The 23,314-nt window shown below is 38.8% G+C and overlaps 1 protein-coding gene across 1 annotated transcript; it reads right to left on the minus strand.

The window, feature by feature from the left end:
- Window positions 1–6,278: 6,278 nt before the first annotated feature.
- LOC110298026 (interferon-induced very large GTPase 1-like) lies at window positions 6,279–21,162 on the minus strand. The gene is made up of 2 exons (XM_021167071.1): window positions 21,096–21,162; window positions 6,279–13,575 (listed from the first exon to the last, which is right to left on the minus strand). Exon 2 carries the CDS (start codon window positions 13,569–13,571, stop codon window positions 6,279–6,281), a length of 7,293 nt encoding a protein of 2,430 aa, XP_021022730.1. The 5' UTR covers window positions 13,572–13,575; window positions 21,096–21,162.
- Window positions 21,163–23,314: the final 2,152 nt, after the last annotated feature.

A 23,314-nucleotide genomic window follows, 5' to 3' on the forward strand; every position in this document is an offset into this window, starting at 1 on the left:
TTTACATTTTTAATGTTTCCACGCAATTTTGAATTTTCAAGTGAATAAATTATTCTATTAGGAAAAATAAAACACAAACTTTCAAATATTCTGCCAGCACTTGATTTTTTTTTCCAACTTAAAATTCTTTTGGCTTTCATTGTGCAGCAATTCATTCTCTCTCTCTCTCTCTCTCTCTCTCTCTCTCTCTCTTTCTCTTTTGGTTTTTTGAGACAGGATGGCTTCAAACTCTTGATTATTTCATTTCACCCTCTTTACTGCTGGGACTCCAGGCTTCTGCCACCACATCTGGCTACATTGTGATTGCAAATGTTTCAAAGCTATATGGCAATGTCTGGAAACATTTTTTTTTTTTTTATCATGACTGATGGGAATTGTATCAGCATACAGTATGTAGAGTTTAGAGCTGCTTAGCTTCCTGTAATGTGTAGGATAGTCCACCACAACAAAGAATTATTTGGTCTTAATTGTTTTAATGCTGAAGTTGAATTATCTTGGAATTCTTTATCTTGGTAAGACTCATTACCACCATCTGGTGGTTACATAAAGTAACTTTAGCATTCTTCAGCTGGAATCTGAATGAACTAAGGTCTCAGAAGTTGAAAGCCTATCAGAACAAATGTAATAACTAGATTATGAGATACATAAGTGTAGTAAGAATTTTGAAATTTTGGTTTCTTTAAAAAACACAGAAATATTATAAGAATGTGTTTTTGTTTTAATCCCAGTTGTGGCATATGGGGCTGCTTTGGACTGACTGCAACAACTGATTGATTTGCCTTGTGCTCTTACAGGGATATGATTTTGCCAGCTGCAGATAGTTTCTGTGATTGTGTGACATTTGGAATTCTGGGGACTTTTTAGAGTGTGTATGAGTGCTAGGGCCCGGAAAAGGGCTATGGGTTGTTCGCTGTGGTTTGTTATATAGTTGTGCATAAAGAAGAAACAACAAGAAGCAATCAGGTATTTTGATGGCAAAGATCAAATTTGATGCCAAGGAACTTGATGCTACTAATCAGCAGGAGGTAGTCTAATGGTACCCCATTCGAACTTCTGACTTTGTTTAGAGGGCTCTTTCTTCTATCCATTTTTCTGTCCTATCTAGTGTTAGGGAATTGAAAGGGTAGAAAAGGGGTGGATAAGGGTGGAAATAAAGAAGAGTCCACAAAGGAGCAATGCCAACTATACTTAAGCAGTGGAGAAAATTATAGTTGTGAAGGTGTTTGAAACTCTTACTAAGATGTTTAGTTTCTCCTGCAGTTATCTGTGCCTTTAAGGCTTATATCACAATTTTCATTTTCTCTTCCCACTGGGCTTGTAGAGACCCAATAACTAGATGGCAAGTCAAGGGAGCCTTTGCAAAGGAGAGGTGAACACATGCCCCAATCCCTAGCCCAGAAGCTATCTTCAGTTGATAACTACTTGCAAACTAAAAAATTAGGTTTCTCCAAGGGAGTTTTACTGGGGAAATAAACAACTCTTAAGGGTAGGCCCCATTCCTTGTCATAGAGAGAAAGCCTTTGGATGGATGAAGAGAATCTCTACTTGCATCAATAAGTCTCTTCCATCACATAACATGATAAAGCTTTAGTATTAACAGGAATAATTCAAGCATGAAGCACAGGGGGAACAAGGCGAGGCTCCTATTTAGTCTCAATTTAACTATTACCTCCATTTCTCTTCTAAGGAATGCCTTTGCAAGGCCTCTGCTTTTTACCTTGATGGCAACTCAAAGGCATGTGGAAAAAAAAAGATCTGTACTTGCTCTATTAGTCAGTTTGACCTTTCTTTTTTTGTCTACTTTTCTGTTTTCTAATTACTTTCTGACGAGTTTCCTACCCAGCAGCTATGTCTCATGCTCCTCCCTAAGACTTTAAAGAGAGCAGAGGACTTATTTTGGTTGTCTTGACCACTATATGGTAGCTCTTTGGAGAGATTGTTAGGTCATGAAGGTGCCAACCTCATAAATGGGTCACTTTATTGATAAATTTGTAGCTGAATGATATCTGAAGAGGTGGGGGCTATTTGGAGGAAATAGCTATTGGGACCAGCCTTTGAGGGATATATTTTGTTCCTGAACCCTTCTGTCCCATTCTGCTTCCTGGCCACCATTAAATAAGCAGTCTTGTTCTGTCATATCCTCCTTGTCATATTTGTTTGGCCTTACCACAAGCCCAAAGCAATGGAGCCAAGTGACCATGGACTAAAACCTCCAAAATTGAGCTCCACATTTTTCCTCATTTAGATCTGTTTCTCAGGTGTTTGTCAAATCAGTGAAAACTTAGCATATGCCTAGTACTCAGTTCCCTGCTTGCTGGTGACTCGTGGAAGGTTTGGAATGGATAGGATTCTCTTCCCTCAGATTTGGGAAGAGAATGTTAGGTTGACCTTATTTTCCTTTTATGTTATAACTTTATGATTTACAATTGTTGTTCATATTTATTTGTATTTAGCAGTCTTTACTAGGGCCTTAAGGATGTTACTGATTAGTTTATGCAGAGGAAAGTGCTGAAACAGTTGTGAGAGATATTTGTGACAGATAAACATCTGTGAACAAAGAGAGAAAGAAGGAAGTCTTGGTAAAGGAAAATGCTGAAGGGTGATGCAGGCTTCACAAACTTTCTTGAATCAGGTAGAAGCTCGAGGGTAGGTGTTAGGTTGTGCAGTTGGGTCTTTGTGTGTGTCTTGCTCAGTGTGTACAGAGAGCCCTAGGAAGGGCATGACCTCCAATAAAGAGGCTTTGTGTGTTTGAGGCAGATCTGAACAACTTGACAGCTGAAGAATAGATGCTTGCTGCATTCTCCTCACTTGGCCAGCAAGTTCTTCCTTGAAGGAGAAATTTGGAGAAGCATTTCTGTTTTACTGTTGAGGAGTTGATAGGAATTGCAGCCTAGTATGTGGATCAAACATAATTGTTCCAAAAAGAAGAAATTGTTAGGGTGACTGTTTATAGGAAGACATGCCCTGGTTCACATCTTTTCCAATTTAGAATAAATGCAAATCTTTATCATTTGGATTATATTAGGATTAATGGTAATATTGGAGGCTATCTTTTAGCTGTTGTCATAATAATGCATGTACTCTGCATTTCCTCTGTTTTCCACACACATTTTGAACTTGGAAGTTTTAATTCTACTTTCTAAAAAAAAAATCATGTTTAGAGGAAAAAAAATCATGTTTAGAGGAAAAAAAATCAGAGGAAAGAATAGTTCCACTACTTGGTTCCAAATGTAGAATTTTGACCTGCTTTTTCATGAATTTATAATTAAGTACTATATATGCATAAACATATTCAAGCATAAGAGCAACAATAATTATAGTATTTGAAACCTATTTAATTATATAATGTGATTTTTGCTATTCTTGTTGCTGCTACTGGTTACTACTAACATTAAAACACATACCATGTGCCAGGCACATATATTTTATTAAGTCATTCTCATACCTGGGTGGTATTATTTTGTAGCTGAAGAAAATGAGGCAGAGATGGTAAACTTATCTGGGGTCTTGTGACTCAGAGTAGATGCATGGCTAAGCAGTCTAAATCAGGAGTTTAATGCTCTTAATTGTAAATGCAGGATATCTTCCCTAGTTCTCAGCACTTATATTATACCCACAACTTTATAACTTTATGTACAATCTTTCCCTTCCTACCCACTCCCTGTTTTTAGATAGTCATTCTGTGTAGTTCAGGATGGCCTCAGATACTGGATTCTTTTGCCTCTGCATCTTGAGTGCTAGAATGATAAGATGTGCCATCATACCTGGTTCCTTTTTCTTCTTGCTTCTCCTTTCTTTAATAATTCAACTGTGTGTAAAACTATGCTTCTAACGAATCCAAAACAGCAGCATTTTTATAATGTTAAATAATAATTGTGACAGTTATTTTGTTAAGTATTTGGTTGATTAATATTGGAATCATTGTAACTATTAATAAATTTCCCAAGGACTTCAATAATCTGAAGTGCATCTGAATTAAGTTATAATAACACTTATTAAGGTTTAACTATATTATCTAATGTGATTTCCCAAGGAGTCATATTGAATATTACTCCTAGTGAGGAGTGGATGAGGCTGTTTAAGCCTATCAGCCTGTCCTAGTAAAATGTTATTTGAAAGGAAAGGAGTAAGAAGAAGCACTATAATGCTTCTTCTTAAGCTTATGCATACTTGCTCTCTGTTATACTGTTTTGATTTTATTTATAGATGTTTCTATTTTACTTGCAGTGGTTGATTTATTCCCTCAAAAAACCATGAGAAATCTACTGTTTCACTGTTAAGGTATTTTTGTTGGTATAGTGACTATGTTCCCACAGGCACCATTAATACAGTGATAGCAGTACGAGAGATTATGACAGTATCTGGGATGATATCACATTTCTTTTTCGCTCTCTTGTCAACTCAGGTAACACAGTGCTAACACGAAACGTTAAATTGTTTTTCTAGATAATACTGAGGTGTTGGAATGAAGAGAATTGCAACTTGGAGGGGAATGTGAAATAAAATGTGCTTTGCAGATTATTTCCCCAAAGTCCAAATGAAAAGCATTAAACTTAAGGAGGTAGTTTTTTAAAAATTTTTATTTTATTTTATTTTTTAAGATTTATTTATTTATTATATGTAAGTACACTGTAGTTGTCTTCAGACACACCAGAAGAGGGCATCGGATCTCATTACAGATGGCTGTGAGCCACCATGTGGTTGCTGGGATTTGAACTCAGGACCTCTGGAAGAGCAGTCAGTGCTCTTAATCGCTGAGCCATCTCTCCAGCCTAAGGAGGTAGTTTTTAGACACATCTTAATTGCTAGACTTTCTCATATTGATATACTTCCATCCTCTAAGAAAAAGAGAATCATTTCAATGATTCTCAGTATAACTGGTAGAGTGCTTGCCTAACACAATAAGACTCTGGTTGATTTATAGTACCACATAAACTGGGCTTGGTGGATCAAGAGTTAAGGGTTATCTTCAGCTACACAATTTGAGGCCAGTTTAGACTGCATGAGACCCTGTTTAAAAATAAAACATAAACACAAACCAAAAAACTCCTCAACCCCCCTCCCCAAACAAACGAAAACCTGAAAACCTTCTTGGCATAATTGTCAATTTTCATTTAAGAAATCTACGTATGACTTGATGTGCTGAGGGTGGAGATGGGGCTCTGAGAATAGGAAGAGAGAGGGGAATGGGGGAAGGATCTGTGTGAGGGGTTACTGGGAGGAGAGGGGGTGCTAATATTGGGATGTGTAAAGTGAAAAAAATTAATTAAAAAGAAACCTACATGTTTATATTTTTGAAACTTAATGTCTTTATTGATTATAATTAATGATGCGTTCAATGTAGTGCCATTTGTACATTGTGAAATGAGCAAATAAGCATATAAACATACAAGCAAATAAACATATCCATCACTTTACATATTAATCACTCTGTCTCAAAAACATTTAAAATGTGCTCTTTTCGCAGTTTCAAAAGGCACATTATTAACCATGGTGAAACAGATCCTATTCCTGTGTCTGAGAATTTCTCCCCTTTGAATAATGTTTCCTTTCCTTTATGCTACCCTCAGCCCATGATAGCTGTTACTATATTCTCTACTTCTATGTATTCTATAGAATATATTCTGTATATTCTTTATTCTAATTTTAGAGTGCATTTATAAGTGAGAACCTCACATATTATGAGATTGGATGCTGTAGAATGCTACATATGTGCTAACCTCATATATACAGGCCTTATGGTTCCTTTCCTGGTATCTCCACTGTCATGGGATGTCCCTAAGGGGGACAGGAATGTCCCTAAGTTTATATACTGTAAAAATGTACATAGCTATGGTTTGAAGTATGACTTAGGCATTTTAAGTGGATTTTATTTTATCATATGTTTGCATATATTGGTAATTGATTATTTGGTATGTTATGATTGCCTGCTGTGTGTGCAAGCTTCCCATAGAGGCCAGAAAAGGGTATCAGATTCCTTGGAACTGGAGTTCCAAATGGCTGTGGAGCTGCCAAGTGGATGCCAGGAACTCTCCCAGGTCCTCAAGAAGAACAACACCTGCTCATAATTTCTGAGCCATCTTCCTAGCCATGATAATTAGATTTTAAACCAGAAGAAATCAAGACAAAGAGAATTAAAGAAATTTTATAGTAAAGCTTCTAGCTTTTACATATTTCATTCTAAAAAATGGAAATATTGGAGACTTGTTAGTAGGAGGAGTTTTAGAATTATTTAAGTATGCTGTGACTCTTCCTGATATTGAGCCACTCATTGAATATTATTGTTCTTTCAAGTCATTGAGCACATCCTCCTTTGTGATTTTGGCCCATGCTTCTGGAATTTCACCTGTATCTTTAAATTTTTTCTGGTATTTTTCCTCTAGTTTTGATCTGAAGTGTGAGACAAACCATTTCCAGTATGACTGGGTGGATAAATCTGGGGTGATGCTCCACGTGGCATAATCCCCTCCTGCCTGTCGGTAGTTCTTATATGGGATTTCCCGGTTATTTCCCAAAAGCATGAAGCGGTCACTTGCTACTGAACTGGTACAACAATCAATGACAAAGTGGTCTGTTTTATGCTTATGCCAACCACTGACAGCCTGAGGACGGTGAAATGGCACACTGTGGTCTCCTTCATGCTGGGGAATGGTGTTTGTACAAATTGCATTACACAAAGGACACTGTTTCCAGCAGCCACAGAGATGTTCAGAGAGAATTTTCTCAATGTCAGGAATAATTTCATCCATGGGCTTACCTGAACAATCCTCTTCTACTTTCCTCATTGCAGGATCCAAAGCTTTGCTCATGGCTTCTTTAAGAAACTCAGTATCTGTTATCTCTTGGTGCTCAATGCTTACCAGGTCTCTCCTTGGGAAGATTAGGTTGCTCCCTAAGTGGTCACAGAACAAATCCAGCCAGCCAGATGCAGTGCTGCCTTTATCTTTAGCTACTGCTGTGGATTCATGAATGGCAGACAGGATGGCATTCTTGATGTCACCTAAACTTATTTTTAAAAAAGTCTTTATTTTTTTACTTCCTTCATCTAAACAGTATTGTTTAATATGGTTTTCAATATATCTGCTAAAAAAAGATTTTGTATGATGAAGGTACTGCCAGTAATTATCAAAATTTTCTTCTTCTGCCAGAGAAATGAGAATATGCTTCTCTAAGTTAGTCCTATTTCCATTGAATTCAGGGCAGCTAGATCGCATGTCTCCAGCAATTTTAATGACCATTTTCCCCCTTATGGTGGCAGAGATAGCAGGGGTGAGCTTGTGCCAAAGAAAATCAACAAATGTTTTAATGGAGGTGGCACCTTGGCAGGAGATCTTAAAACTCATAAAGAAATCATCTTTCTTCCTCTCCAGATAGTTCACAGGGTCATTTGCTCTCTTGAATGCCTTGTGCATTTCCTTAAAACTCTTAGATGCTCTTTGGAATAAGCACAAGGATAAGTCAATGAAGTATTTGCTTGTAAATGTATATCTTTCCTCAGTATGTGCAGCTTTTACTTCTTCTTCTATTATTCTCAGGATTTCATGGAAATAACTTATATTATAATCACCCTGTTGCTTATGAATATTGTTGATAGTTTTATTAAATCTTGTAATAATATTTTCAGTGGTCATATTAATGGATTCCCTATCACAGACCTTTAATGTCCGAGTCATGAAGTTATACTTCTTATTCATTTTTACATGCTCATCATAATTTATTTGAAATTTGTCTTCAGAATATCTCATTAGTATGTCCACCATGTTTATCTCCTTTTGGAAATACTCCCAGAGGATGTTTTCAGAATCTGTGTCAATGTCAGGTTCTATGACTGGAGGAAGATCTAAGGACACATCACAGACCCATTTTTTCCAAAGTGGATTGAATTTTTCATATAACTCTTCTTCATTTAATTCTTTACCTTTTACAGTTAAAGCCAACTTTCTGCTTCTTTCCAACAATTCATTTTCATAACTTGACTTTTTTTTATCCAGCCTTTCTTGATTCTTTTTTAAATGAATAAGTTCATTGGCTTTCCTTCTGGTGTCTGAAATCAGTGCCTCTTTAAGGATTGTTAGCTTATTTTCAAAATTTGATTTCCATTGAACCAGTATTTCATTGTCTGGGTCTTCACTGAAGTATTTTTCAAGTTCTTGCTTAATTGCTATATACTTTTCTGTGACTGGAGCCTCAAATATGCTTGTTTTGAGTGCTTGAACTTTCCCGTTCTGAATCTGATTGACTAGCTGGTTTTGAAAGTCCAGCATGTGACTCCTCAGCTCCCAGGTCCAGTGGTTATACATTGTTTCCAGCTTGCTCATGGCCATGATCTCTCTGGTGTTCCTGAAGCTGAAAATAAAGTTTTCATTGACAAGGGCTTTCCACAAATCTTGAACTCGAAATTTGACATCTGATATCCTCATGATACTACCTCTGGGTTCCTGTTTGGCAGTCAAAATAATTCTATTCTTTAGTTCCTGAACATTGTGACTATAACGAGGATTGGGAGGGGCCATTGGAGGATTGCCATCCCAGAGGTGAGCAAAGTAGTAGACATGATTATTGACATCAAACTTAATGACATCATTGAAGTGGGATACATTTGAGCATTCTTCTTGTTCTGCTGCTGTTACTGCCATTTCATCCAGTCTCTGCTCTAAACACCTCCGTCCTTCCATATTTTGGTCTTTAGCTGTAACTTCTCCCACATTTTGATGGATAAAGAGGCAACTGGGGGAGATTTTCACTTGTTTCATTCTTAGAAAGGCTTGTACAGCTATTTGTAGGATGTCTTGCATCTCTGAGGGATTCTCCCCAAAAATATTGATCAGAGTTAAGTTTCCAAGGCCAATCACAAAGGTTGCCAACTCATTGTCCCAATTCTGGGATTTGTTGTTGAGTTCTGGAGCTCGAAGTCCTTCTGTGTCTACAACAAGCACATAATCAAAGCCAAGTTCTTCTGTGAATATCTCTTCCACCTTCAGGAGCTGCATGTAGGCACCCTTGGTACACCTGCCTGCACTGACTGTGAACTGTAGGCCAAACAGGGCATTCAGTAGGGTAGACTTCCCTGAGCTCTGCAGGCCAAGGATAGAGAGAACAAACAGCCTTTTGTCTCCAACTTTCTCTGAGATCTTGTCAAAAATAGCTGCTACCCACTTTAGAGGCACATATGAAGCATCCCCATCCATCAGCTCAATGGGAACACCAGCTATCATCAGGTCTGCAGCAATTTGAGGGAGGCAGAGAAAAAGGCTATCTCTAGAGGAGGAAGTTTCTTCCAGAGCTTCATAGATCTGGCCAACTTCTCGGAGAAGGTGCTCAATTCCTAAAGTACAGTCATGAATTTCTATGGAGATGGCTTCTATCTGCTTCTGCCAGAGTGTCAGGGAGTTGCTCTTCTGTGCTTTTTGCTTTTCTGTTTGTACTGTTAACCACAAAGATCTCTGCTTTTCGTGTAACTTCTCCAGGTGTTCTATAGTCAGATTGTCAAAAAACAGAGTCAGCCACTGCAAAAAGTAGAGTTTGTTATGGGTTTCTGAGTAGTCTTGGAGGAGTTCAAGAACAGAGCGCATTAAATCATTGAGAGGAAAGGCTTTTTCCAACTGCTGACGTCGAATTATTCTTTTCTCTGTTTCAATCTCACTCTTGTGTTGTTCGATGCTTCGATTCCCCTTTTCTCTCAGATGATAGAATTCTTTATCTTTCTTACACCAAAGGTGCCAAAGTTGTCCTTGAAGGGGTAGTAAATTTTCTTTTGTCTGAGATAACTTGTATTCCTCCAGGAGGGCCATTATAGTCTGTGCCTTTTCTTTGGCTTCCTTGCAGTCTCTCTGGTCTTCATCAATAAGGAATCCTTGTTCTCGAGCTGTCTGTGAACAGTCCTCTAAACTGAGAGCAGTGTTAGAGAGCACTAGAAAATGTTTGATGGCATTGGTGAGCTCCTCTGTTAATTCTGCCTCATTTCTATTCTTGATGCCAATTCTCATTCTTTTACCAGAAGTATTTGCTATGGCCTTTTCTTTGTCATCAATCAAGCAGATTAAAGGTGTTGATGACTGACAGAGGTGTCTGACAAGCTTTTGATTTTCTTTATTGTTATCAGAAGCTGACATGAGGATCACAATGAGAGAAGAGACATCTTGGAGGAAGCTGAGTTGTTGGCTATGTTCCTTGGCATCTCCATGAAGATTGGTGAACATCAGACACTTGTCAAACATGTCCTCACCTTGGCCGGCTGGACAGAACCAGCAGATTTCCACAACTCCCCCCATCAGGACACAGTGTTTGTTGCTTCCTCTGCAGTGTCTGTGAAAAAACACATCATGTTTACGTTTACTGAGAAGAGAGTTCATGATCTGAGATTTGGAAGCAGAGAGGCCATTTCCAACTCTAATGAAGGACACAATGGGGGTAGAGACACGACACATCTGCTGATTTCTGTGACTGTAGCTCTTGTCCTGTGGAGATTTACTTGCATTTTGCCAACTTTTCCTAATTTGTCTGAGAGACCAGAGACAAAATTCAACCTGAGAAGTGTTGGGATTTGGTACTACAAGAGGGAGTGAATATTGACAAATGGAAAGTTTGGATAAAATATATTGCCTGGTAAGATCATCTGCACAGTGAAAAATGGCCATCTGGATATCCATTGGGTGAATGTGGGGCCAGGACTCAGTGGCTGAAGGATAGCTAGAACTGTCATTGTCTTTAATGACATCCCCATATGGATCAAAATCTTCATTTTCATGATTGGAGGAACCTATGGAGATCTGTTTTTTTATGCTTTCATCATCATTTAAAACAAGATGTCTTAACCCATAATCCAACATCAGTAGCTTTTGTAGGAAATAGAATGGAAGCTCCTTTTCAGACCTTGGCTGTGAATTGTACACAGAAGTCTTATAGATCAGATGGAAGTCAGCTCTGCTCATCCTTTTTGGATAGTAATTGTCTAGGCCTAGACGTTGGAGTAAGTCCAGGAAAGGCCTATTTTCTATCATTTCCTTTGTTTTGTTTTCATTACATTGTTGTTTATAGGTCTGTTTCTTTTCATGGCAGAGACTTTGCAATTGTTTTTTTACCTCATCCATTTGTAAGGAATGGGTGGTGGCTTTATAGTCCCCCTCAATGAGTAGTCTCAAATCATTCTCCAGACTTTCCCAGTCATGATGTTCTCCATGTTTTGTGAGAACATGTGCAACTTCTTCAGACAACAGTGTCCCCATATGCTGTTTAATTAATGTCAAACGTTGTCTTTTCTCTTCTGTAGAAATATCTGTGATTTCAACTGTGGTTCTTAGAGCTGTGAGCACCAGGAATGCCTGGGCTCTGTAATTGCAAATATTCTTAAGCTCTTGGTATTTGTGTTGGTTACTTTGCATTTGATCCAAGAGGAAGTTTAACTCATCACACCCCAGAAGATGCTGAAAAATACTGTTTACCAACTGATAGCCTGCACCAACTGCAATGGAAAGTAGCAGCAGCTGCATGTCTGGCTGTTCTGTTTCTCTGAGGTATGTCAAGAAGGAGCTGAGAGCTGTGGTGACCTCATATGTAGCTGTTCTTTCTGCTTCTTCCACTGTTTCTGGGGCCTCATTTTTGAAATTCACTTCCATCAGGTATTTGTGGGTTTTCTTTAAGGTCTTAATGAATTCAGAAAATGAGGTGATTTTGACTTGTTCTTCCCCAGACTCTGACTGATTGATCCACTGTATGATGGATTGTGCCTGAGGAAAGTTTGTCACTTTATAGACATGAGGTTCTAGAAGGCTGCACAACTGAGATTTAATAAATTGAGTTTTATAAGTGGGTGAAGTTTTGCAGAACTTTACAGTATTTATTAGAAAATTCTGCAGATCCCAATCTGTGAGGCATGTGTTAATCCAAATGTTATAACCTTTTATTTTTTGACTCAATGTTTGCATAAAATCTACTAACTTACTAAGCTGTTCTTCAGGATCAGAAACCTCCCAGCATTTTATGTCCTCTAGGAAAAGCTTAGCTTCTTTTTTAGCAGTAAGAAATTCTTCCCCTTCTTGAATCTGGGCAGGGAGTCCAGTCAGAGCAGTGTAGTTGTCTTTTAGGCAGTTAGCCACTTGAAGAGCATTCTTAAAATCAGTTCTGTGACTAGACAGGATGATGTCCCAAATAGGTACCAACTGTAGTCCCCTATCAATGACAGACCAGGTTTGATTGCTAGTTACAAGACCAGCTGTCCACTGGGCAATTCCATCTGCTTCTGCTGGTCCACCTATCTTGGCTACAGATAGTTGCACCTTGGTTTGAAAGTTTTGATGAGTTGTACTGTAAGATGCTTTTTTTGAATGTGTGTCTGCCATATTTACACTTGCACCAACTTTAACTCCAAAGCCACTATAGCTGCCCCTGATGTAAATATCCAAAATTTCTTTTGTTTGCTGCTTTACATCAGCCAAGTGCTCACTTTTGAAACCTTCTGAAATGGCTTTCCAGCAGTAGATTCCCCCCAGGTGCAGAGGGCCTTGGTTAGCATGAGAGCCAAACCTGTGGAAAAAGTTTTCAGCCCTGTGCCTTAGTAAGGGTTGTCCATCTTTGTGTGTAGTCTGCTCCAGGAGTTCTTCAATACTTTTTAGTTCCTGGAGAGCAGCCTTGGAGAGTTGAAGATCATTGATGTGAAAATGGCAGGTGGCCAATGGGATGTAGCTGAACCTGGCTGAGCAGAAATAAGTTTGCTCTGAATGGAATTGGTGGATATCCTCAGATTCTGCCTGTCTGTTTTGACCCATACCAGCTTCTAGACTAAGTCCCCAACCTTCACCTTTAACCAAGGAGTTTGGACTGAAACCCATTGTCTTTATAGTCTGTGTAAATATGGCTTGTTCTTGAAAAGATGAAAATTCCTTTTTTTCTATCCATGTGCCATGTTCTGGACCAACAAGTGAGAACTGCTTAGGGACACTGAGTAGCTCTTCTCTCTTCTGAATCAGACTTCTTTGGTGACTGGTCTTATAAATTCCCTGCAGGGCCAGCCCTCCAGATGCCCATCTTACCAGGTCTCCATCTGAGAGGTTTGGACTGTGAGCCAGGGTCTGTTCCATGTGACTGAGATATCTCTCCATTATTTCAGTGATGTCTTTTAGGGACACTTCAGCCATTGGCCAGCACTCCTCAGGGATCTCCATTGCCTGTCTTAGCTCTGCTTCTTTTTTCCTCACTGCCTCTTCTTCTCTGTGCTTCCCTTCTGACTGCAAGGCTCTCAGAGCCTGCAGTGCCTGTCCTGCCTGCCTCTGCCTGTTCTTTATCATCTCCCCTGGAGTCTCCTGCAGCTCTGCAACACTATTTGGCTGTGAGAGTTCTAGCAGCTTCTCCAGAGCCTTTTTCTCCCAAGTGTGCTGTGTCTGCGACTTCAGCTTCTGGAGGTCTCTTTTGTCTAAATATTGTAAGGCCTGGGCAGAGGTCACACCCAGATCTTCCTGAAGCTTAGGTAGCCAGTAGTCAACAGACAGTCCCACATCATTCAGCACCTCCTGGAGATCATCATTCCTTCTGCTTCTTAGCTGAGGCTCATCAGGAATGCAGTTTGTTGTTGCCATGGCTCTGTGAGGAACAGATTGTAGTTAGTTTTGTCTGTGTATGTCCTTAAGAAGTGTCAGCTATGTGTCCAGAAAAGTGAATTAATAATGTTTCAACTCTGTTTGTCTTTTTCATCTCCTGTAATTGTTCAAGTGCATTTAAAATCTCTCTCTCTCTCTCTCTCTCTCTCTCTCTCTCTCTCTCTCTCTCTCTCTCTCTCTGATACTGTGGCAAGTTGCCACTTTGCCTGATTTCATTTGTTTTCAAGATAGGATTTCTTCATATAGTTCTGACTTTTCTGGAATTTACTCTGTAGACCAGGCTGGTCTTGAACTTGGAGATGTGCTTGCTTCTACCTCCTGAGTTCTGAAACTGAAGGTGTGCACCACCACTGCCTGACACTTTGCCTGATTTTTAAATGTTCTCTTGCAGAGAATCAATTGCTTTGAGGGAATTAATGTGAAAGATAGTATTTGATAACATATATGAGGTTTTTTTTTTGTTTGATGTTTTTAAAAACAAGTGATATCTATACATTATGTTTTTCTCATTAATTTTTGTGAAACCAGTGTTGACTGGTTCCATTCCTATTGTTCTGTTACTTTTTCCTTCCTCTTCTGACAGGTTTTTACTATGTAGCTCATGATGGTCTGGAACTTGTTATTTTGTCTAGGCTGGACTCTAACTCATGATTTTTTTCCTTTGGCCTCCATATAGGTGGAACAACAATATGAACAAACCTAAAAAGACACAGCCACAAGAACAGAATCCCAACTCTAACAACAAAAATAACAACAATCACTTTTCCTTAATATCTCTTAACATCAATGGACTCAACTCCCCAATAAAAAGACATCGAACAGCAGAGTGGATATTTAAATAGGACACAGCATTTTGCTGCATACAGGAAATGCACCTCAGTTACATATACAGACACTACCTCAGAGTAAAAGATTGGAAAACAATTTTCCAAGCAAATGGTCCCAAGAAACAAGCTGGAGTAGCCATTCTAATAGCAAACAAAATTGAATTTCAACCAAAAGTTATCAAAAAGGATAATGAAGGACACTTCATACTGGTCAAAGGAAAAATCTACTAACATGAACTCTCAATTCTGAACATCTATGCTCTAAATGCAATGGCACCCACATTCATAAAAGAAACCTTACTAAAGCTCAAAGCACACATTGCACCCCACACAATAGTAGTGGGAGACTTCAACAACACACTCTCAGCAATGAATAGATCAGGGGAACAAAAACTAAATAGAAACACAGTGAAACTAACAGAAGTTATGAACCAAATGGATCTAACAGATATTTCTAGAACATTTCATCCTAAAACAAAAGAATGTACCTTCTTCTCAGCATCTCATGATACCTTCTCCACAATTGGTCATATAGGTGGTCACAAAACAGGCCTCAGCAGATACAAGAAGCCTGAAATAATTCCATGCACCCTATCAGATCACCACGGAATAAGGCTGGTCTTAAATTCCAACAAAAAACAATGGAAAGCACACATTCACATGGAAGCTGAACAACACTCTACTCAATGATAACTTGGTTAAGGAAGAAATAAAGAAAGAAATTAAAGACTTTTTAGAATTTAATGAAAATAAAGACACATCATACCAAAACTTATGGGACACAATGAAAGCAGTGATAAGAGGAAAACTCATAACTTTAAGTGCTTCCCAAAAGAAACTGAAGAGAGCTTACACTAGCAGCTTGTCAGCACACCTGAAAGCTCTAGAACAAAAAGAAGCAAATATAACCAAGAGGAGTAGACAGCAGGAAATAATTAAACTCAGGGCTGAAATAAACCTAATAGAAACAAAAAGAAGTATACAAAGAATCAACAAATCCAGGAGCTGGTTCTTTGAGAAAATCAACAATATAGATAAACCGTTAGCCAGTTTAAGCAGAGGGCACAGAGACAGTATCCAACTTAGTAAAATCAGAAATGAAAAGGGAGACATAACAACAGAAACTGAGGAAATTCAAAAATATCAGATCCTACTACAAAAGCTCATACTCAAAAAATTGGAAAATCTGGATGAAATGGACAATTTTTTAAAATACACATACTAGGTGCCAAAGTTAAACCAGGATCACATAAATGATCTAATCAGTCCCATATCCCCTAAAGAAATAGAAATAGTCATTAATAGTCTCCAAACCAATAAAAGCCCAGGACCAGACGAGTTTAGTGGAGACCTAATACCAATACTCTTCAAACTATTCCACAAAATAGAAACAGAGGAACATTATCCAATATGTTCTATGAAGCCACATTTATACTTATACCTAAACCACACAGAACAAAGAAATAGAACTTCAGACCAATCTCCCTTATGAACATCGATGCAAAAATACTCAATAAAATTCTTGACAACTGAATCCAAGAACAAATCAAAATGATCGTTCACCACGATCAAGTAGACTTCATCCCAGGGATGCAGGAATGGTTCAATATATGGTAATCCACTATATAAACAAACTCAAAGAAAAAAACCACATGATCATTTCATTAGATGCTGAAAAAGCATTTGACAATATTTTGCATCTCTTCATGTTAAAAGTCTTGGAAAGATCAGGAATTCAAGACCCATATCTAAACATAGTAAAAGCAATATACAGCAAACCAGTAGCTAACATCAATCTAAATGGAGAGAAACTTGAAGCAATCCCACTAAAATCAGGGACTACACAAGGCTGCCCACACTCTCTGTATCTATTCAATATAGTACTTGAAGTTCTAGCTAGAGGAATTAGATAACAAAAGTAGACCAAAGGGGTACAAATTGGAAAGAAAGAAGTCAAAATATCACTATTTGCAGATGATATGATAGTATATGTAAGTGACCCCCAAAATTCCACCAGAGAACTCCTATAGCTGATAAACAACTTTAGCAAAGTGGCTGGATATAAAATTAAGTCAAACAAATCAGTAGCCTTCCTCTACTCAAAGGATAAACAGGCTGAGAAAGAAAGTAGGGAAATGACACCCTTTACAATAGTCACAAATAATATTACATACCTTGGTGTGACTCTAACCAAGCAAGTGAAAGATCTGTATGAAAAGAACTTCAAGTCTTTGAAGAAAGAAATCAAAGAAGATCTCAGAAGATGGAAACATCTTTCATTCTCACAGATTGGAAGGATTAATATAGTAAAAATGGCCATCTTGCCAAAAGCAATCTACAGATTCAATGTAATCGCCATCAAAATTCCAAATCAATTCTTCATAGAGTTAGAAAGAGCAATTTGCAAATTCATTTGGAATAACAAAAAACCCAGGATAATGAACACTATTCCAACAATAAAAGAACTTCTAGGGGAATCACCATCCCTGACCTCGAGCTGTATTACAGAATAATAGGGATAAGAACTGTATGATATTGGTACAGAGACAGGCAGGTAGGTCAATGGAATAGAATTGAAGACCCAAAAATGAACTCACACACCTATGGTCACTTGAGTTTTGACAAAGAAGCTAAAACCATCCAATGGAAAAAAGATAGCATTTTAAACAAATGGTGCTGGTTCAACTGGCAGTCAGCATGTAGAAAAATGCAAATTGACATATTCTTATCTCCATGTACAAAGCTCAAGTCAAAGTGGGTCAAGTGCCTCCACATAAAACTAGGCACATGGAAGCTTATAGAGGAGAAAGTGAGGAAGAGCTTTGAACACATGGGCACAGGGGAAAATCTCTTGAACAGAACAACAATGGCTTATGCTCTAAGATCAAGAATTGACAAATAGGACATAATAAAATTGCTAAGCTTCTGTAAGACAAAGGACACTGTCAATAGGACAAAACAGCAACCAACAGATCTTTACCAATCCTACATCCGATAGAGGGTTAATAACAAATATATCCAAAGAACTCAAGAAGTTAGACTTCAGAAAATCAAGTAACCCTATTAAAAATGGGTTACAGAGTTAAATAAAGAATTTTCAACTGAAGAATATTGAATGGCCAAGAAACACCTAAAGAAATGCTCAACATCCTTAGTCATCTGGGAAATGCATATCAAAACAACCCTGAGATTCCACCTCACAACAGTCAGAATGGCTAAAATAAAAAACTCAGGTGACAGGAGATGCTGGTGGGGATGTGGAAATAGGAACACTCCTCCATTTCTGGTGGAATTGAAAGCTAGTACAACCACTCTGGAAATCAGTTTGGCCATTCCTCAGAAAACTGGTCATAGTACCACTAGAGGACCCAGCTATACCACTCCTGAGCATATACCCAAATGATTCTCCAATATGTAATAAGGACACATGCTCCACTATGTTCATAGCAGCCTATTTATAAAAATCAGAAGCTGGAAAGAACCCAGATGTCCTATTTCCCTCAATTTTTTATTAGATATTTTCTTCATTTACATTTCAAATGCTATCCCGAAAGTCCCCTATACCCTTCCCCTGCCCTGCTACCCTACCCACTCACTTCCACTTCTTAGTAGATATTAGCCCAAAGGCTCCAAATACCCAAGATACAATTTACAAACCACGTGAAGTTCAGTAAGAAGGAAGGCCAAAGTGTGGGTTCTTCAGTCCTTTTTAGAAGTGGGACAAAATACTCACAGGAGCAAATATGGAGATAAAGTGTAGAGCAGAGACTGAAGGAAAGGCTATCCAGAGACTGTCCCACCTGGGGATTCATCCCATATAAAGTTACCAAACCCAGAGACTATTGTGGATGCCAAGAAGTGCATGCTGAGAGGAACCAGATATGGCTATCTCCTAAGAGGCCTTGCCAGAGCTTTACAAATACAGAGGCAGATGTTCATAGCCAACCATTGGACTGGGTGTGGGGTCCCCAGTAGAGGAGTTAGAGAAAGTCTTCAGGAGTTGAAGGGGATTGCAACATCATAGGAAGAACAACAACATCATCCAACCAGACCCTCCAGAACTCCCAGGGACTAAGTCATCAACCAAGGAGTACACATGGTTCCAGTTGCATATTTAGCAGAGGATGGCCTTGTCAACCATCAATGGGAGAAAAGGTCCTTGGTCCTATGAAGGACCCAGTGGGCACCTATCAAGCCTTCATAGGACCAAGGGCAGGGAATTTGGGAGTGGGTGGGTGGAAGAACACCCTCATAGAAGCAGGGAGAGGGAGTATGGAATAGGGGTTTCCTGAGGCAGGGGAGACCGGGAGAGGGAATAATGTGAAATGTAAATAAAGAAAATATCCAATAAAAAGTGCAAAAGAAAAAAGAAAAAAAAGAAGAGAAAAATCAAAGCCACTATGGAAATAATTATGGAAATTCCTCAAAAAGTAACCATACATCTACTCAGCTATACAACTTCATGCTATTTACCCAAAAGACTCCAAGTCAACATATTACAGATATACTTATATATTACAAAGACACAATTAAAGGACCAACCTGCAAGTCCAACAGAAAAGGAATGAATAAAAAAGTATATATTCTATACATGATGGAATTTTTCAGTAATAAAGATGATTAAAACCATGTCATTTGCAGAATACAACTGGAGATAATCATATTAAATATATTAGCTTTAAAAAGACAAAAAAATATGAGGACACCATGAGTTTTGCAGGCAAATGGACAGAACTAGAAAATATCATCCTGAGTGAGGTATCTCTGACTCAAAAGGATATGCATGGTATGTACTCACATGGTATGTAATGGTGTGTAATAAGTGGATATTAGCCAAAAAAGTACAGAATATCCATGACACAATCCACAAAACTCAAGAAGGTTAACAAGCTAAAGGGCCCAAGTGAGGCGGCCTCAATCCCACTTGGGAGTGAGAAGAAAGCAATCACGGGAGCTGGAGAAGAAGGGAGGGACCTGGGTGGGAAAAGGAACAGTGAGGGGAAAATAGGAACATGATCAGGTATTGTAGGGGGGCAGGACTGAAGCCCAGAGGGCCAACAGAAAGAATAAACAGGCAAGTTCGGGAGGTAGGAGGTGGGGGATCCTCTAGAATGTACCAGAGACCTGGGAAGTGAGAGACTTTCAGGACACAAAGGAAAGGACCTTAGATGAAATGTCCTACAGTGGGGAGAGGGAACTTGTAGATTCTACTTCCAGAAAAAGACAGGGCATCAAGTGGAGGGATGAAGTTGCCATCACATAGTCAAAAACTGTGAATTGTGACCCAGAATTGTTCCCGTCTGAAAGAACTTCAGGAACAAAAATGGAAATGAGCCTGAGGAAAAGGAGGTCCAGTGACAGGCCCAAATTGAGACCGAGCTCTGGGGGGGAGGCCCCAAGGTCTGACACTATTACTGGTGCTATGGTGTGCTTACAAACAGGGGCCTATCATGACTGCCCGCTGAAAGGCCCAATAAGCAGCTATGTCAGATGCAGATATTTACACCCAGCCAATGGATAGAAGCTGGTGACCCCAGTGGTTGAATTAGGGAAAAGCTGGAAGAAGCTCAGGAGGAGGGCAACCCTGTAGGAAGACCAGCAGTCTCAACTAACCTGGACCCCGGGATCTCTCAGACACTGAGACACCAACCAGGCAGCATACAACAGCTGATATGAGGCCTCCAACACATATACAGCAGAGCACTGCCGGGTTTGGACTCAGTCAGAGAAGATGCACCTAGCCCTAGAGAGACTTGGGGCCCTACGGAGTGTGGAGGTCTGATGGGTGGGTGGGGACATCCTCTTGGAGGTGGGGAGTGGGCAGGAGGTGTGGAATGTGGAACAGTCAGAGGGTGGACCCGGAGGGAGATGAAGTCTGGACTATAAAAAAAGATTAAAGAATTAAAAAATATTTAGAACTAAAAGAAAAAAAAAAGGAGCTCATGAGATGGATCAGTGGTTAAAGGCACTTGCTAACAAGGTTGACAACCCAGGTTTTATTCCTTTATATATGTGCTTTAACTCACCTATACCCACATACATATTAATAAACAGACATACAAATGAATAAACAGACAGACAGGCAAGCAACTGTAAAATAATTAAGATGTTTAAAGCCTCAAAGAGTTTACTAGATATTGAAAAATGCCTGATAGAAAAGGTGTGTATCATGAATAATGATTAAAAAATTTCCATAATTGCTCTGGAAGGAGAGGAGCTAATCGAATGAGACACTGGTGCCTTTTTCTTCAGCCATCAGACTACTCAACAATCTCCAAAGAATTAAAAATTTCCTGGAAATCCTATTCTGAGGAAAGGAAAAATAAAAGGTACATATATTACAAAGGAATAAGTAAAAGTGCCTTTATTCACAGATGATCTATGTCAACAACCCCAAAGAACAAATTAACCATCAGAAGAAAATACTGTTCAAAATAACAAACAAAAAGCTAGTCTGGGCTACATAGTGAGTTTCTAGACCAACTTAGATGACAATGTGACACCTTGTTTCAAAAAACAAAAAACAAAACAAAACAAAAAAACCCAACAAACAAACAAAAAACCCATCCCCCCAAAAGATCCATAAATCAAACCAATAAACCAACAAGCAGAAATAAATGATTCAAGAAAAAGGCAGCTTAAAAAATGGTTAGGGAGTATTGTGAAATTGAGTTACCTTCCTTTGCTCAGCAGAGATCTTGAAGATAGCTTGTGTTTCTATTGTGGGTTCTTGATCTCTGATTCTAGAGAGAGAACAACAGATAACTTTCCTCCTAGCTTTGAGCTATCTCAGAAACAATAAAGAAATGCAAAAAACTACTATGTCAAGGATAGTTCCTAATATATTTGGATGAAAAATAACAACTCACTTCTACATAGAAAGGGATTATAAAGAAAACCACAGACATGCTAGAAACCTAAAAAAAAAAAAAAAGAGTGTAGAAAGATATTTTTGTGCAGAAGTAGGATGTAAAAGCCCTTTGTCTATAGGAATTTAGAAAGCCACATTTATTCTGAGAGTAGGATTTATACCCAGAGAATACCTAAGAAGTGAACTGACGCCGGGTGTGGTGCCGCACGCCTTTAATCCCAGCACTTGGGAGGCAGAGGCAGGTGAATTTCTGAGTTTGAGGCCAGCCTGGTCTACAAAGTGAGTTCCAGGACAGCCAGGGCTATACAGAGAAACCCTGTCTTGAAAAGAAGAAGAAGAAGAAGAAGAAGAAGAAGAAGAAGAAGAAGAAGAAGAAGAAGAAGAAGAAGAAGAACAACAACAAGGAGGAGGAGGAGGAGGAGGAGGAGGAGGAGGAGAAGAAGTAGTGAACTGACAATGAATAGGTTAGAAGAAACTTGAAAATGATAATACTTGATAACACATTAGTATCTAGAGTATATAGAGGACTAAAAAATCTCAGTGGTAAAAGCAAAAAGTTGATTCAAAAGTAGACAATAGGAGGCCTGTGAGATGGCTGAGTGGCTAAGGGTCTTTGTCACTATCCCTGAGGATGTGAATTTAATCCTAAGAGAACTATTTCCTATTTGTTGACTCCCTACCTTTATTTATGATGTGCATGCTTACATACACCCCCCTCTCTTTCTCTCAGGAAAAACTGGGCAATAGACCTTTCTTAATACAATTTCTTAATACAATGAGTACAGGGCCAGCAAGATTGCTCAACATGTAAAGGTTATTGTTGCTAAGTCTGATGACTTGAGTTCAATCCTGGTAATGCCCTCTGACTTGGACTTGTATACCATGGCATACAGAAAACCAATCAATAAATGAATGTAACTTTTAAAAGAGTATATACAGATGACTTACAGATGTATGAAAGTCCTGACAAAATATGGTCCTGCCCTTTTATCTGTGTTCTTGGTTCCATTTTGTCCTACAAAGTGACCTAATAGGTTGTCAGAACAGTGTGAAATCTATTTCTGGGAAGGTAGCTTTTATTGCACTGGAACTTCTGAGTTTCCTTTCCCTCACCATGAACACCAGAGAAAATTTTAATTCTTGCAGAAGGAGGTGTGCATTTTTTCAATAGTCTGGTAGCCAAAGACACAAGCTCAAGTTTCTTTAGAATATCTTACCTCTTGCTAGGGTAGGTGCAAATAAATAATTGGAGAGTTTTATAGTAATAAATGGTGATTTCAATAAAGAATATGAAGCTATAGAAAATTAATAAGAAAATAGAGGGCCAGAACTATGCCACAATCCAGTAAAACTGAACTCAAGTCATCATAATGCTCTCTCCTAGAACAAGATACACATTCTTCTATAGGACACATGGACATTTTCCATATGGTAAGCATAATATCAAAAAATATTAAAAGACTGAAGCAATAAAAGATTTCTTTCTCTGATCATAATGGATTGAGACTAGAAATAACAAAAGGAAAATTGCCATATCTGGGGATCCATCACATAATCAGCTTCCAAACGCTGAGACCATTGCATACACTAGCAAGATTTNATGCCGGGGCCTAGCAAACACAGAAGTGGATGCTCACAGTCAGCTATTGGATGGATCACAGGGCCCCCAATGGAGGAGCTAGAGAAAGTACCCAAGGAACTAAAGGGATCTGCAACCCTATAGGTGGAACAATAATATGAACTAATCAGTACCCTCCGGAGCTAGTGTCTCTAGCTGCATATCTCATATCTATCAGAAGATGGCCTAGTCAGCCATCAGTGGAAAGAGAGGCCCATTGGTTATGCAAACTTTATATGCCTTAGTACAGGGGAACACCAGGGCCAAGAAGTGGGAGTGGGTGGGGGAGCGTGTGGGGGACTTTTGGGATAGCATTGGAAATGTAAATGAAATAAATACCTAATAGAAAGAAAGAAAAAAAAAGAATGGGCGCTTGGAGTTGAAAAAAAAAAGGAAAATTAGGATA

This window comes from Mus caroli, chromosome 7 (assembly GCF_900094665.2).
Source record: "Mus caroli chromosome 7, CAROLI_EIJ_v1.1, whole genome shotgun sequence".
In the NCBI taxonomy this organism is placed as follows: Eukaryota; Metazoa; Chordata; class Mammalia; order Rodentia; family Muridae; genus Mus; species Mus caroli.

Coding starts and splice junctions, on each gene's coding strand:
- LOC110298026 (XM_021167071.1), bottom strand. CDS start 13,571: ATGGCAACAACAAACTGCATTCCTGATGAGCCTCAGCTAAGAAGCAGA.